We start from the raw sequence: 17,022 nt of genomic DNA, 5'->3' as shown, positions 1-17,022 counted from the left end.
ATGTGAGGGGCTGCTTCACCGCAACAATATGAGCGGCTGCTTCGCCTCATCTTTGCCAATAGAGTATGTCTAACTTTTGATTTTTTGCCGATCTATTTGGTGACAAATGGTATTTTGGTGCAGGTAGTTTTAATTTGCATTTATCTTACTGTGAGCGAACTTAAATATCTTCACATAGGTCTAAGAACCATTTCCATAACCATTGACATGAACTATCTATTTATGTCTTTTATCTGTTTTTTTCTCCTGAGATTTTTGGTCTTTAATTTTTAAGAACTTGTTAATATTAGAAAGCCTATCCCTTTATTTCTGACATGTTGCAAGTATTTTTTCTCAGGGTATTATTTCTCTTTTCATTTTGCTTATGATGTTATTGTCATAAATTTATTTCTTTATATTTTTTATACTGTTAAAGACAAATTTGTCAATATTTTTTTTTATTTTTATCCCATCTAGATTATGAGCCTAGAAAGAGTTTCCATATATGCAATTTATAAGTGAATTCCCCCATGTTTTATTTTAGTATTTGTCTGGCTTCATTTATTTCCTTGATTTTTCTCCCCCACCCCCCGAAGTTAGCTCTCTGACCCATTTGAAATTTGTTTTGGTGTATGAAGTGAAGTATGAATCCTATTTTATATTTTCCAAGTGATCCTCCAATTATAACACTACCACTTATTAAATGTCTATCTATTCCAATAAAAAGAAATGCATTATCAAATCCCCAAAAGACATGAAAAACCTTAAATACATGCAAAGTGAAACAAGTCACTTGGAAATGGCTGCCTACCATTTGATTCTAACTAGATGGCATTCTGGAAAAGGCAAAACTATGGAGACAATAACAACAAAAAATCTGGTTGCCAGAAGTTCAAGAAGAGGGAAAGGAAGGGATAAACAAGGGGAGCTCAGGGGATTTTAGGGCAAAGAAACTGTTTCTTTATATGATACTGTAATGGTGGACACATGTGATTATACGTTTGTCAAAACCAGTAGAACTCTGAACTTAAATTAATAGTAATCTATCAATATTGGCTTGTTGGTTGCAATAAATGCACCACACTAAAGATGTTAAAAATAGGGGAAATTGGGGGGAGAAAGAGTACATGAAAACTGTATAAGTTTTGCTTATTTTTTCTATAAACTTAAAACTACTCAAAAAATAATGTTAAATTAAAACAGTATGTAACTAGAATAAATACAGCATAATGGAACAGAAAAAACAGCCCAGAAATAAACTTTCACGAACATTGTTAAATAATTTTCAACAATGGTGTCAAGGCCATTCAATGAGGACAGTTTTTTCAACAAATAGTATTAGAAAAACTGTACATCCACATGCAAAAGTGAATGAAGTTGGACCCTTATCTTAAACCGTACACATAAATTAAGTCAAAATGAATCAAAGAGGGGCAGCCTGATGGTTCAGTTGGTTAGAGCGCAAGCTCTGAACAACAGGGTTGCCGGTTCGATTCCCACATGGGCCAGTTAGCTGTACCCTCCACAACTAGACTAAAGGACATTAGCTTGGAGCTGATGGGCCGTGGAGAAACACACTGCTCCCCAATATTCCCCAATAAAATTAAAAAAATAAAAAACAGAATCAAGGACATAAACATAAAAGCTAAACTATAAAACTCCTAAAAAAAAAATAGGGGAAAACTTCATGAGTTTGGATTTGTCAATGATTTCTTGGAAATGACACAAAAAGCACAGGCAACAAAAGAAAAAACAAATAGATAAACTGAACTAATTCAAAATTTAAAACTTCTGTGGATCAAGACACAATCAACAGAGTGAAAAATCAACCCACAATAGGTAAGAAAACATTTTCAAATCATAAATCTGACAAGGGTTAATATACAGAATATGTATGGAGCTCCTAAAACGCAACAATAAAAAAAACCAACCTGATTAAACAACTTGAATAGACATTTCTCCAAGGAAAATATACAAATGGCCAATCAGCACATGAAAACATGCTCAACATCACTAATCATCAGGAAAATGCACATGAAAACCACAGTGGGATATCTGTCACCTCATGCCCATTACAATGCCTACACTTAAAAAAAAAAGTAGCAAGTATCGGTGACAAGGTAGAGAAATCAGAACCAGTGTTGGTTGAAATGTAAAATGATACAGCTGCTGTGGGAAACAGTATGGTGAGTCCTCAAAAAAATAAAAATAGAATTACCATGATTCAGTAATTCCATTTCTAGGTGTATACTCTCAAAAACTGAAATCAAGGTCTCAAAGAGATATTTTTCACCCGTGTCCATTGCAGCATTATTCACAACCGACCAACAGGTGGAAGCAAGCCAAGTGATGGATGAGTGGATAAACAAACTGTGGCATATACATACAATAGAATATTATTCAGCCTTAAAAAGGAAGGAAATTCCGATACATGCTACACATGGATGAACCTTGAAGACATTATGCAAGTGAAGTAGGCCAAAGATAAAAGGACAAATACTGTATGATTCCACTTATATGAGGTACCTATTGTATTCAAATTCATAGAGACAGGAAGTAGAATCATAGTTGCCAAGGGGCTAGGGGAGTAGGGGTGAGAGATAAGGAGCTGTTACTTAATGCGTATATTGATTCAGTTTTGCAAGATGAAGACTTCTAGAGATTGGCTGTTCAACAATGCAAACAAAAGTACTTAACATTACTAAACTGTATACCTAAAAAATTAAGATGGTAAAATTTATGTTATGTGTATTTTACCACCATTAGAAATAAAACAAAATAAAGTCTACTACTATTTTTTTTAAGTCTATCTTTTTCCACTGATTTGAAAATCCACTTTCATTATACCGAATTTCCATGCATGCTTGAGTCTACTTTTGGATTTTTTCCCCCAGTGGCCAACTGGTACGTTAGCATCGCACTATGTCATCACTGAGCATCTAGAGTGTGAATATCAGAAAAAGAAAATCCCCTATGATGCTTCTCTTCTCATGTGTTCCTAGATATTCTTGCATGCTTATTTTCTATATGAGCATTAGAATAAAATTTCCAAGCTCAAAATAAAAACGTGTCACTTTTCTGGTTGCATTAAATATATTAACTTGAAGATAAATGTCATCTTTATGATGTTGAGTCATCCTAGCCAAGAAGAGGTTATGATCATCCATTTGTTCAAGTCTACTTTTGGACCTTCTAGGAAAGTATTAGAAGTTTTCTTACACAGATTTGGTACATATATTAATTTTATTTCCAAGTATTTTATTTTCTTGCTGTTATTGCCATAAATAGGATGTTCTCTTCCATTTTAATTACTGATAGTTAATGTTTGATTTTTGTAACTTCATTTTATATCCTGTACCTTACTTTTATTGTGTCAGTTTTCTCATCGATCCTTTTGAATTTTCCAGGTATCACCAGCAGAGATAGTTTCACTGCCACTTGTACAATTCTTACCACTCTAATTATCTTTCCTTGTCTGATTTCATTGGTTAACACCTCCAACATAAAGTTAAACATTATTGCCTTGTTTGGGGGCTGGTGGAAATGCTTCTCATATTTCAATATTAAATGAGATGCTGACCTTATTTGTATAATTTAAATATTTTAGGTAATGTTTAAGAATTGTTCACCAATTCCTATTTTGCTGAGTGTTTTTTGGTGTTTTTTTTTTTAAGTCAGGCATAGGTGCTGAATTTTATTAAAGACCCTCTCAGCATCTATAAAGAGAATCTCAGTAAAGGTTTTGACCATAATCCCATAAACTCTGTGAAGGTAAGAACCCTGGCTGCATTTTTTTTTTAACATTCTAGCTACAGAATGTTAACATATAAAGTTTAGTATTATTTTTGATCAATGCATAAATGAGCAATTTTAAGTTTCTAATTATTCTATAGAACAGATTATTTTATTGTTTACTAGTGTTTATAATATGCAATGGACATAAAAATGCAAACTTTCACTGTCAGAGTATTCACACTTGCTCATCTAATAAGTGGACCCAAGAAATAAAAACTCTCAGTGAAAGGCTACAGACTTCACCTGCATAATTTAAGCTTTAGTGTATTTGATAAAAATTCCATCTCTGTGGTAAGGAACTTGTTTCTCTTCTCTCTCTGGAGGTCAAAGGCATCCATAGAGAGCTAATCTAAGCCTATTTTAAATAATCTATACCAGTTTCAACATTCATTATGCTCTCATTATAAAAATGTTCAGGTGAAAAACTCAGGGCATTTAACAGCAGGTTGAAAGCTTTAATTCAGTGGGACGAGGGGACACTGTAAGCCAATAATAGAAAAGCCTTTTAACAAAGGATGTTATTCTCTTAAAGTAGTAATCTATAGCAAATTACACAGAAAGAACTTGATTATAGTTTTCAGTCTTTTAGAAAACAATAATTTAATATGAAGTTAAAAGCTGATTCATTTTTGCAAAGGTTTTACTAGCTGTTAATTATACTCTTTATGAATTGTCCACTGAGTTGATGTATAGTTAAATATAGATTGGAATGCATTATTTGGTTACAATTAAGGCTCTCAATATGATATTGTAGAAGTTGGATATACTACCAAAAATATATATTCTTAATCCCCTATTTAATTTATATTTCTACAGTCCAGATATTTATTTGATTTAAAAATGTTACTGTATGCTTTCTGAAAACCAGCTCAAGAGCTGAACAAAGCATTTGGGTATAAATAATCAAAAAACACTTTTAAATAGCATATTCTGCAATATTCTAGTGCTAAAGTAATTTTTGATAGAATACTGGGAAAAGTCAATAGATAGGGTATTAACTTTTGGGATCATTATGTCTGAACACACAAATAGAATATTGTAGTCGCAAGGACTTTGAAGATCACCCACTAATAAATTCAACCTTCTCACATAATAGAGAAAAAATTGAACTCGAGGAGGTTAAGTGATTTTCCAAGCCACATGTCCAGTTAGCGGTAAAGCCAGAAGGAGTTTTAGGTTTTCCTACTAAGTATGCACACCACTTTCTCTGTTTTCCTGTCTAAACCATAGTTAACACAGAGACTATGGGACACATTTTGTGAAGCATTACAAAATATATTTCTATGTAGAAGTCTAAGCAGGAAAGACAGAATATGAACTATTTTCCACCTCGAGCTCTACAGCTGACTCCTGAACATCAACAAAGCAGGATATTTAGAAAATTCAAAAATCCCTGTTTTATTCTCAACCATTCCAGGCAACATCTTGCTCCAGCCACGTCATGTAACTAGCTCCTCATGGCTACAAGGGATGCATCAAATAATGAGTTCTTTTGTAGGGAATCCTAACATTCTCTCTGTTACTAAATCAAAGCAGCCACATAGAAAATGGGCAAAAGACATTAGAAAGAAGGAATACAAAAGAACAATAAAAGTTTAGCTGATGTTCAAATTCACTGTTAATCCAAAAAATGCTAATCAACGCCCTTCCACCAACCTACTCCAAGAACAAAACTCCGGTGGTAGACATCTGCCTTGGTGCTCTGGTTTCTCTGGAGACATCCCTACATCCCACAACTATCGATCCAAATGTCCACAAGCAGCCAGTAAGCGAGCCTCCTGACGTCCTCCTGCACGCCAGACTGTGGAGCAGCCTCGCTTCTGGTCAGACTTGCCTGCTTACCCAGAGTCTCCTCAGCTATCATCTTACTAGGGAGCAATAAGCAATATGCAGGGAGGGACCACTGGCAGGCAGGAGCAGAGGAGCAAGCAGGGGAGGATGTGAGAAGGGAAATGAAGGTGTAGGAAGCAAGGAAGGAAGGAAGGCAGAAAAGATGCCATTGTTGGGTATTGCAAAATGCCCACCATTTCTTATGCCCCAATTACCACAGGCTGTGAGTCCTAACTTAGTGTCTCTTTAATTGTGCATATTTACTGACAGTGCACTTCTGCCTTCAGGGTCACACCCGGCTAAGCCCATATGATCTTAGCAACCTTCTCCTGCTATAGTTACATACAATTTAGAAACATGAAAATATTTGTAGATGATTTTGCTAACTATGTATCCTTACATATACACACATGTATGTATGTATGTATGTATGTTCGTGTATGCATGTGCATGGGAACCACTAAGGCATTGACGATCGATGCATTCTAAAACTGTAAAATAAGAATTCAGAAATAAGACTGTCTAGAAATCAAACAAAGCAAATATCCAAGAATAGGTAAAAAGCTTTAGATTGACACTGTTGGGTAACTGACTTTTTTAAACAGCATGCATTTAAGACAGAGAGTTGTAATTTTGCAGGAACACAATAGTGGCAAACATCCCATCTCTCTCTCCAGGGTTCATCCGTGGCCTGCTTCCAATCTATTTGCAGGAAGTGTATTCCGCTAAAACATATTTTTAAAAGTAAGGGATCTTACTAAGTTTGTCTTATGGAGATTGCATATTAACCACTCAACAAATATTCCTCCTTCAAGGGCAAGTTCAATTAGCACCTCAGCCATGCATTTACTCTACAAACACTGGCTGTGCACCTACAACGTGTGAGGCTGAATGAGGCAAATCCCTATCCTGGAGAAGCTCACAGAATAGCATGGGACACAGAAAGTTGAAATGTGACATGATACGTGCATCCCTGGTGTATGGAAGATGCACTCGACTCTGAAGAAGGAGGACCTGTCACCTAAAAGCTAAAATGTGAAACCTTGGCCTGCATTTTGAAGGCTAACTAGAAATTCATCAGACAAAGAGGAAAGAGCCCTCCAGGTGGAAGGAAAGGCAGTGGGCAAGTCACAGAAGGGTAAACATCAAAGGCCTGTTGTGAGAATGTAAAAGGAATGGCAGATGGTCACAGGGGTCTTCCCAGGAAGTGGGGGCTTCACGTAAGGGGTGATGTGAGCACTCACGAATGATAGCAGAATGGCAGATGGCCTAGAGCAAAGGGAGACTGAAAGCAAAAGACCAGTTAGAACCAAATTCAAAGGCCCAGGTATGAAGGGGCTGCCGTGACCATGAGTGACGCTGCAGCCATGGGTGCTGGAGGAGACGGTCAGTGAGAAAGTGAGAGCAGAGGCAGCCGGACTCAAGTGGGAAGAGGGGCTTGACAGCAATTCAAACTCTGTAAAGGGCGTAACCGCATAGGCTGAGGGAACAGCAGACAGCCTGGGAGTTTGGGGGGCAGTTCACTGTCATGGTTTCAAGGGGAAGTGATGAGATTTTTGTGTAGACAACTTCAATTTATCCAACGAACACATTAAACAACTCGTGTCTCCCACAGTGTTCCCTCTGTACTTGCATGTACCTCCACCATACAACTCATGAACCATGTGCAGATATTATTTATTAACACAATCAGTCACCGAGATTACAACAGAACTGAAGGAGGGCAATGTGCTTCCTTATTGCCAGTCTTCACTCCTGGCAGTAATTGGCACAGAGGAGAAGCCACATGCATCTCTGGCGACCACTTTTTTTCCCCATTCCATCCAAAACTACCCAAGCACAATTCTGAAGATCTACCTCTTGTCTTTCCACTCCCAGGTACAGAATGCAGACAGGCTGCTACCGTCTGGTCCTGCCTAAGGAGGGCAACAGTTACCATGCCAGGTCCGGGCAGCCCGTCTAGATTATTATTTCAGTAAACTGAATCGAGACGCTATTAGAACTACAGTATTTATAAGAATTGAAACTCTTGTATTTTGGTAAGGACGAATCTGCTGACCTAATACCCTTTATTCAACTATAGAGCTGTCAGCTAAGGAGAAGAGTGACAGTAATTGGGTACTAATCTCCGATATCTGGTAATCACACCCCAGTACTCTCTTATCACACTGCTAGATAAGATCCCTATTAAATTCCTCACGTGTGTCACAAGTCTTCAGTAAAACTGAACACACAGTAGGCTCTCACTATCTCAATCTTTTTATTAGTTAGTAATAGTCTTTTAATTCTACCTAGGATTTGGAGAACATTAAAAAAAGAAGAACTCAGCAGGACCTTAATGAAGGGTACATTTTAATTCTGGCAAGACCAAATAATCAGGTGCCTGTCTATCTAGAAACCCTCCAGATGGGTGAGTTCATGGTCTTGAAAATCTCTACCAAATCACTCCATCGAGCTAAACAAAAGTCAGCTCTGGAAAGACGTGTCAGCAGTGATCCTTTGCTGGATTGTATTCATTTCCCTTCACACTAACACACCCCGACACTGAATAGTGATAAAATGGCACATATGGATAATGCTGTTTGGTATATGCTAACAAACTTGGCAGCTTTCCCTTTAATAAACCACTCCAGATGTTAGTCTCAGTAATTATGCCTGCCATCATTCGGCTTTAAGAATGAAATACTGGTGTCACAATTCCTTGTCTGTGCTTCCACGGAGCATCTGCAAACACAAAGGCTGCACAGAAAAGGCAGCCCCATGAACGGGCTCTGCACAGACACGTGCATAAACAGAGGCCCAGCAATATGAAGACCAGCGAGGACTGGTAACTACGAAAACAGAGATGCCATTACAAGTTTTCTTCAATGATTCTTATAGGGTGCATTTGCACCTCTACAGTTAATGAAATATTTACACAGTCCTATTTCAAAACATGCAAGAAAAACGACAAATATGATTCAAACAATTATCTGTGGTACAGATAACAACAGACCATATATTAAAAGAAATCTACTCTGGAAACCTTTTTCTAGGAAAATTATAAATGAGGTGTTGTGTGCTAAACTTTTAACAGTGTTGTTAGAATCAGAAAAACACGTGAATGTTTTCATTTTCCGAACACGTAATTTGCAAAGACTTTTCTGTAATCCTATTAAGAAACAAAAGAAGTCAAAATAGATCTATCACTGAGTGTCAGAACAATAAGTTATGATTTGATTTAAAGAAAAATCCCTGAAAAGGCATATCTGATGTTACAAGTGATGCAATTTTCTTGACATTAAAATGAATCTACTTGGTGAGGAATAATCAACCCAGTCTTTTGGGATGTTTAAATGATCATGCTAAAAAGTCAACAGTAACCAGTCAAATGATTAAACTGATATCAAATGATTGCTGACATTAGAATATTAATAATGCTGCCAGTGTCATCGAGGCACTGAGTAAAGAACTTTTATAACAACTAATTTTACATCAAAGACTTAAGCAACATTTTTTACCCGCTTATCTTCAAACCATTATGAGAACAATGTCAATATTCCTGTCAAAACCCATTTGCTTCACTGAAGGTATAAAGTGACGAGTGCATTTTTAAGAGGTTAGCCACAAATTGTGGGCCAGACCACTAGAACTGCCTTAATAAACAGCTTGGCACCAAACACCTCTATTCCTATTAACTTTCCAGAAGCCAAGAGTCAGAACAGCTAATTCTATAAAAAAGCCCTCTGAGATAGATGAAATTTAAACAAGAAATACCAAGTAAGTCGAAAATAAACAACTATTCGTCAAAGACAGACAAGGGCATTTTTAAAGCTTCAAATTGCATGATAATACACAGAAAGGTCAAGTAAATTGCTGTAAACTTACTGAATAGCACGTGTTGCTCAAAGCAGTCAGAATGTTCAGATGCAACTACAAGGCAGAGTTCCCACCCCAACAGCCGCGGCACGTCCCATCTCAGCATGAAGTGCCACTGCCTGGCACAAGCTGTGGCAGCACGAGTCACGGCGTGGCAGACCATCTCTCTGCACTGGCCAAAGGGAACCCATGCCCCAGGCTTCCTTGCACTCATGTAAACAGAACCAACAACAAAAGGGGCAAAGTATTATCGAAACCAGTCTGACATTTAAAAATTACTTTTTTCTATCAAGAATAACTCAAAAGACCTGGGACTCCTTTTTGGTCTGTATGTCTTATTAAGAGATTTTACTAACAGAATGAGCTCTGACTCCCCATTGATATAAGGGGAGGTTAGAGAGAGCAGCAGCCTCCAGAGTGAGGCTGACCTGGGTACAAACCCCTCTCTCACCTGGTAGCAGTTACATCACTCGAGTCAAGTTGCCCAAGCTTTCGAAGCCTCTGCTTCCTCCTCTGCAAAATGGGCATAACAACTATCTCTCCAGCCCAGGGCTACTGTCAGGATAAAATAAGATGATGCTTAGGAAAAACAGCATAAGGGCTGTTCTCAGCCTTCAATAAAGCACTGTTGCTGTTTCCTTTCCTTGAGGGTTTATTTTTTAACCTCAATTAAAAAAAAATCTATTGTAAATATATTTATCCTGACCTTTATAAACTTACCAAATTCTATAAAAGAACTGCAATCTTTCATGAATACCTTCTGAGAGCCTGTTCCTTATCCTTATATTTAACACTGTTGTAGAAAGGAGTTCCCTATGCTTTCTACTATTCACTGTCCACAACTGATCAAATTCAAAGCAAATGTTTTCCAAGGCACTCTTCTTATGAGGAAGAATCATCGTAACACACCATCAATAATTTCTCACAACATTTTAAGAATGGCAAATGGTTTCAGAAACATGAGACACGTGGAGTTTATTGAGACGAGAATGCACATGCCGCCTGCGCTCGGGGGCAGATGAGTCCTTACATTTACGGGAAGCTGACAACACAAAGGAAAGGCAGCATGGACATCACAAGCCTCGTGGAGACCGTACCCCCAGAACACAAACCACCACGCTTCTGCGATCACTTGTGCCACGAGGCTGGCACAGCAGAAAGCGGGTAATGCCTAGCACACAACTCAACCCTCAGGCTTTCTGTGGCACCGCACTGCCTACTGAACAGTCAGGTCCTAAGGCTTCCGACGACCTGGCCGCACCAAATCTCCCCCAAGGCACAGTACAATTCAAACTGTCCTTCTCATTTGTGAAAACACCAGTCCCGTCTCTTCCACTCCCTGTATGTATTCATACTTGTCCCACCCCATTAAGCCCAATCTCACCCCCCACCCCCACTCTAGTCTGTATCTCCAATAGGCATCTGGTCTTCCAGAGCCCAGGGCAAACACCTCTGCAGCCTTCCTAGATTTCCCTTAGGTGTGATTACTCTCTTGTTACAACCTTCAAGAAGCACCTACTTTCCTCTTTGAATTAGAGGTCTTTACTGATATGCTACGTTGCCTCTGTTATCCCCTACTCACTCCCTGAGCAAAGAGCCTTTGTAGGACTTGTCTTCATATTGTCCACACAGCATTTCACATGGTAGTCAACACATCTTTTTGGCAGAAGGAATGAATTAAGTTAAATATTTTCCAATGTTAGACCTATGTTACTGGTTACCAATTCACCACGTTTCTATTTCTGTTCATTGGCCTTTTAATATTTCTAGAATACGAAGGCATTATAAAATAGTAGGAAGGCATTATAAAATTAGTCTTTGGGATTGAACTGCCTCATTTTCAATCCTAGTTCTGCCCCACATTAGGTGTGGGACAGTGGACAAGTCACTCCCAACACATGAGGTGCATGTAAAGCAGGATGACATCAGCTCCTACGTTCACAGGGTCAGTGGAGGAAGAGTAAGATCAAGCATGTGGAGCGCTCAACAAGTAGTAACCCCTCCAGTATTAGCTACTGTTTTTTTTGTGTGTTTTTTTATGGAAACACATTCTTGCAGATCACTAGTTCCTGTCACATAAGAATAAAATCAGCAATGGCAAGGCCAGCTAGTCTGCAGCACATGGCAGCCCGCCAGCCCCGCCGTCCTCGCTGATTCTCAGTGAGCACTGACAGAATTCATACCAGTCCTGGGCCATGTGTATGAATAAGATGTTGGTGTGAACTCAATGACCCCAAAAACTACTCCCAAAATATAAGCAAACTAACTCCAGGAAACCTTATTTCTTCAGATTCCTCTGTAACTTTCAAGGTTTTATTTTCCAGTTCTCTCTTTCTTGTTGGCAAGTTAATTGAGGGAGGATAAATACGTCTACCTCCTCCCACCCAGAACTCTCATGCACGTATACTACATAATACTGTCATTTCTAGACACCACATTTCTAGACACCATACTTATCCGGTCATCTGTGTATTTTGGTGGACACAGCAGGAGCATGTTCCTGGTATCTTGAGAAAACCAAGGTAATTTGGTTTTAACCCGAGAAAATAGAGGAAGGTAGAACTGATATGACTATACCAGCAGTCACCAGTGAAACCCATCCATGAAACCCAGGAATAAGTATGGCTGACCTCACAAATAACTTAAAAGTTTCTAATTACCCAACTGTTTCCACATTATCATTCGAAATGAAAATGTTGGTAGGTAGTCCTTAATAATGCCATTATAGCAGTACATTTTCTGCTTCCATTAAAATGTTCTGCTATCCACACTCTGATTTTTAAAAGCTATTTAGTACCCTTCAGGCCCGATCAAAGGTACTGTCATGAATTTTAATAAAGGCATACCTCGTTTTATTGTACATTGCTTTATGTGCTTCACAGATATTGCTTCTCTTTTACAAACTGAAGGTAAGAATCTCCACCAGCAAAAAGATTATAACTCACTGAAGGCTCAGTTAGCATTTTTTAGCAATTAAGAATTTTTAATTAAGATATGTATATATATATTTAGACATAATGCTCTTGCACACTTAACAGCCTTGAGTATAGTAAAACCATAACTTTCATATGCACTGGGAAACCAAAAAATTCATGTGACTCGCTTTATTGTGCTGGTCTGGAACAGAACCCACAACATGGCTGCTGTATGCCTATGTAGTTAGGTCCGCATGCGGAACAGGGCCCCAAAAAGATAAGGCAAAAAATACTTAACATGGTCTTTAACATAATTCAATCAGTCCACAAACATCGGTACTTTCTATCACGTGCAAGGCTCTGTGAAACTCACATGGGTAAAAAGAAAATTAAGACATGGTCTCTTCTGGAGGAGCTTGCAGTCAGAAAGGGGTCCAGTCTAAACAGAGACTTAAATCCCAAAGTACAAACATAGAACACAATTCAAGTTTTTATTTAAAGCACTGCTCAAAAATGTCCTTGTTGTTTCCATATGTGTAACACAAACATTTTAGAACTTTTGCTTCCAATATTTGCAAACATAGAAGCACTCTGATTTTTGTATTTCCTCTTTTAAGGAAGTTGGTTAAAGTAATTAGAGGTCTTAAAACTACAAAAATGCATAATCAAAACATTTACTTAACAATTCTCTTTTTAAAATTAATCAATTAAGATGTGGCATTTTAAGAAATATTTATACCCAAAGTGGAAAAGGATAAATATTTTTCTGGGTCATAGGACTAGACTGTTGAGATCTACTATAATAAGTAGGCATTATTCACATTCCACTAAAATTCCAGAAAACAAAGAACTCAACATACAATCACAATTTAATTTCCCTCCGGATTAGAAAAGATTACAGACTTGAAAAAGGCCCATCCTGAAACCAAGTACCAACCCTTTATTTCTGGTCACTATGCAGCTGAAGAAATGGTAGGCTTTTCCTGAAGGGTTTTCTCAAGGCAGAGAGAATTAATGAAGTTTAAGTAAGAACCATAATTTTAAATACTGAGTTACATTGCTTGCAGACATTTTTCAATTTACCTATTTCAGGATTATTCCCTGGCATCCAGACTTGGAATTCTGAACAGAATTTTCTCTTGAAAACACACATGTAGTTCCCTAGAACCTATTAAATGTTATACTTTCATTCATTTAAAAAACAACGACGACAAAAAAACACACATAACGAATCATATGTGCCCAGAAGAGGCCAGAACACTTTCTACTAAGATACATCGTCCCTGCTCATAGGGAACTCTCTGCCCAATAAGCAATACCAACGAATAAAAACAAGTATAATATAACGTGCAAAATATAATAATAGAAACAACATACGATGTAGAGCTACAGAAGACTACACAGTGGTTAAATATGTTTTGGGAGCTGGCCTCAGAGCCTAGCCACGGTTTAAAACAAGAGTTTCCTACATAAGCCATTCCAAGCACCTAACAAATTACTTATAGAAATGCAGCCTTCTGCTCCACACTGAGGGCCGCCTGCCACCAGAAGGCCATTGTGAATTTGTGTTGACTTACGTGTCCTTTTATAGATAAGAACAGTACCAGAGATGCCTAGCTTCCAGTAGCTTCTGTCATATAGTTTGTGTATCACAAATCAGGGTTTGCTATTGAATGACATTAATTTCTACAGTGATTAATAAAATATCTTGATTGTATCCATTTGGCACATGGCTCCCTCTTTTTGATTTCTGCTGCGACTTGACCAACAAAGTGTTAATATGATAGTCTCTTCATTACAGTACCTACCGTGTTTCCCTGAAAATAAGACCTAGCCAGACCATCAGCTCTAATGCGTCTTTTGGAGCAACAATTCATATAAGACCCGGTCTTATATATTATATTGTATTGTATTATATTATATATTATATTATACTATATTATATTATACCCGATCTAATAGTAAAATAAGACCAGGTCCTATATTAATTTTTGCTCCAAAAGATTCATTAGAGCTGATGGTCCGTCTAGGTCTTATTTTCGGGGAAACATGGTATATGCCTAAGGACCCTGAATGTGAATGATAATGTAAATAGAACTATTTGACAATTATTTAATTGGGCTCTTTGCAGTGCAGTGATGAAAGATAATGACTTATCACCTTCAGGGTAAATAAACTATTTTTAGGAAGGCACATTATTCAGTAAAAACACTGAGTATAAACCACCAATATGAACTAAGGAAATTATTTTAAAAAATTAAAAGGTACTTACTGCTAATTATAACTTTAATGAACACAATAAATAAGAATAAAGCCAGGAATGTCAACTGACAAGGAAAGTAAATTTATGCAGCAGGCATCCCTGGTTGCTTGTTTTCTGACACTGGTCTGTCAAGTTTTCAGTAGATTATTAAATTAAATGAAATTAAATTTCAACTTCGCATTGGGCTGCTCACTCAGTTCCCTCCTGTAAGAACAGTGCACATCAGCGTTGCTGGTCTGTGCCAGTCCCCTCTGCCTCGCCCCTGCAAGGAAGCAGCTCAGAGTTTGGTCTCAGGGTGTGGACAGGCACTGAGCTTTGGTGCCTGCTGTGAGTGTGAGTGCAGAGCAGGACAACCCTCGTGAAGTTCAGATTTCCCACACTTTTTAACCTAGGAGAAACTGTTTCCTTATCTATAAAATATGGAGTGTTCTGAAGATTAGGTGAAGTACATAAGCCATTTGCTTAGCACAAAGCCTGGTGCTCACAAATGCAATAAAAGTGTGCATGTATTCCATCATTCCTGCTCCGTGAGTTTTCTGTACCTTGTACGACTGCTGCTCCATCACTTGGTAGGAAGAAAACATGGAACTGGTCAGTGTCTGGACAATAACAGCAGAGAGAGCCAGATGTAGGTAGTTTCTGAATCCCACTGAAAGTGCAGCTGAATCCCGTCATGCTGGGTCCATCAATGGAATGAAGAGGAGAAAAATCATTTCTCTCCCTTTAAAAATTCAATCTATTTTCTTTCAATTTGCCATTCTCTTTTTGGCATCCGTTATTTCTCAATGAACAGGTCTCCTCGAAAACTCACCATACCTAGCAAAATTTAAATAAAATGAGGCCTAGAGGTTAACTGAGTAACACACTGGCTCACTGAAGCTTGACTCAAGTAAACATAGTTACATAAAAATCTATACCACGTCAATTACTTACCTTTAAATAAGAAAGTTACTGTGATCATTGTATTTTATTCACACTATCTGAGAATTACAAGGTAGTATTTTATGCTTACAGGAGATGATAGCAGGAACAATGAAAAAAGAGAGTTTTGGTGTCTTACACTGTTTCCCATTTCGTGATGTATGAATTAGATGACGGGACGTTCAATGCTCTCCCCTCACCCCGGCCTCCCAAGGAGAGTGAAATGAGACCAAGACAATACGAGACCCCTTCTATGTCTGCACATTTAGATTTATCGAGAAAATTCTCATACAAGTAGATGTAGACAAAAGGAGTGACAGTACAAACATGATTACTGAACCCACTTTGACTTAAGATGGACGTCAGGAAATACTCCAAAGAAACCACACTGGGTTCATTTTGTTAAAACACACGCACGCATGCATGCCCACACACACATACCCCACAGAATTAAAAAGAACAATTAATTATTTACCAACTTATCTGACCAGTACGGCACAAGTTTATATCCTTTAATATATTATGTATTTTACAACCCTTTTCAGCAAAGGAAGAAGATTAATAGATCTTAGATGTCATACACACCTTATTAACTTCTTACTAAATCAACACAATGCAGCAATTATCTCAGCTTCAGATTATCAAGATTTAAGAAGCCAAATAGCATATAACTTCTGCTTTAAAATTTCTCTACTTAGCTCAAGTATCTGATTTAGCACATGCATTTTATTTGAGTTGTATTAAAAGTATATTTTATAACATTTTGCTTTCAGGATGAAGGTGACATGTGGTTGCCTTCCTCCGTAACAGTCTTCCTTAACCCTAAAACCAAATAACTATAATTACCACACTTGCTTGGTATCAGTATTTGTGAGAGTCACTCCACATGAAAGTACAAGGCTTTCCTGTATGATTTCTCACTAGCTTCATTTCCTTTGCAACATATTTTAAGGGCTGTATTTTTATTATTGTGTATTTAAATGATACACATAAAATTATATCATTCAGGAATTATTCTGAATAATAAAAATGTACTTCTAGAACTTTAATACCATTCTATCACGTCCTGAAATGTTTTCTATGATACTTAAATTATTCACCTAAGAACATTTCTCCCTTGTGTTATCTTGGGTACATTTTATATTTTGTTTCTTAAATTAAAAATGGTTTTCTGTAGCACCTCTGAAATTTGAAGTAACCCACAATATTCTACTGGGTAATATACTAAAACTCTGAGTTAATAGTGTGCCTATAAATGCTAGAGGCAAAGAAGGAAAAAAATCTCTATTATGAACAATATATGAGGTGGACAAACCGAGTCCCACACACGAAGAATAAAACTCACAATCTTCAGCGAGGGGGTCTGTATCTCTGTCTCCATCTCTAGAGCTTCTATTCAAATGCCCCATGTTATGCTCCTGCTTTGTTTACAAGATTCCTTTGCCTTTTTAAAGCTTACCA

At 37.6% G+C, this 17,022-nt stretch overlaps 1 protein-coding gene across 16 annotated transcripts in view; it reads right to left on the bottom strand.

The window, feature by feature from the left end:
* The window catches only part of PTPRM (protein tyrosine phosphatase receptor type M), an 809,264-nt gene that overhangs the window by 665,711 nt on the left and 126,531 nt on the right, over nt 1-17,022 (bottom strand). For 9 of the 16 annotated variants that reach the window (XM_074340338.1, XM_074340341.1, XM_074340339.1 and 6 more), the window contains exon 1: nt 15,183-15,330. The exons of 6 other annotated variants lie outside the window; for them this stretch is intronic. In XM_074340338.1, the coding sequence (XP_074196439.1) occupies nt 15,183-15,315 (133 nt within the window). In that variant the 5' untranslated portion in view covers nt 15,316-15,330. Of the gene's footprint in view, nt 1-9,471; nt 9,570-15,182; nt 15,331-17,022 lie in introns of those variants that run through there. One more of the 16 variants, XM_074340340.1, reaches the window with a different exon arrangement.

This window comes from Rhinolophus sinicus, linkage group LG09 (genome assembly GCF_036562045.2).
Source record: "Rhinolophus sinicus isolate RSC01 linkage group LG09, ASM3656204v1, whole genome shotgun sequence".
NCBI classification, from domain to species: domain Eukaryota; kingdom Metazoa; phylum Chordata; class Mammalia; order Chiroptera; family Rhinolophidae; genus Rhinolophus; species Rhinolophus sinicus.
This window is presented reverse-complemented; position numbering and strand designations above follow the sequence as displayed.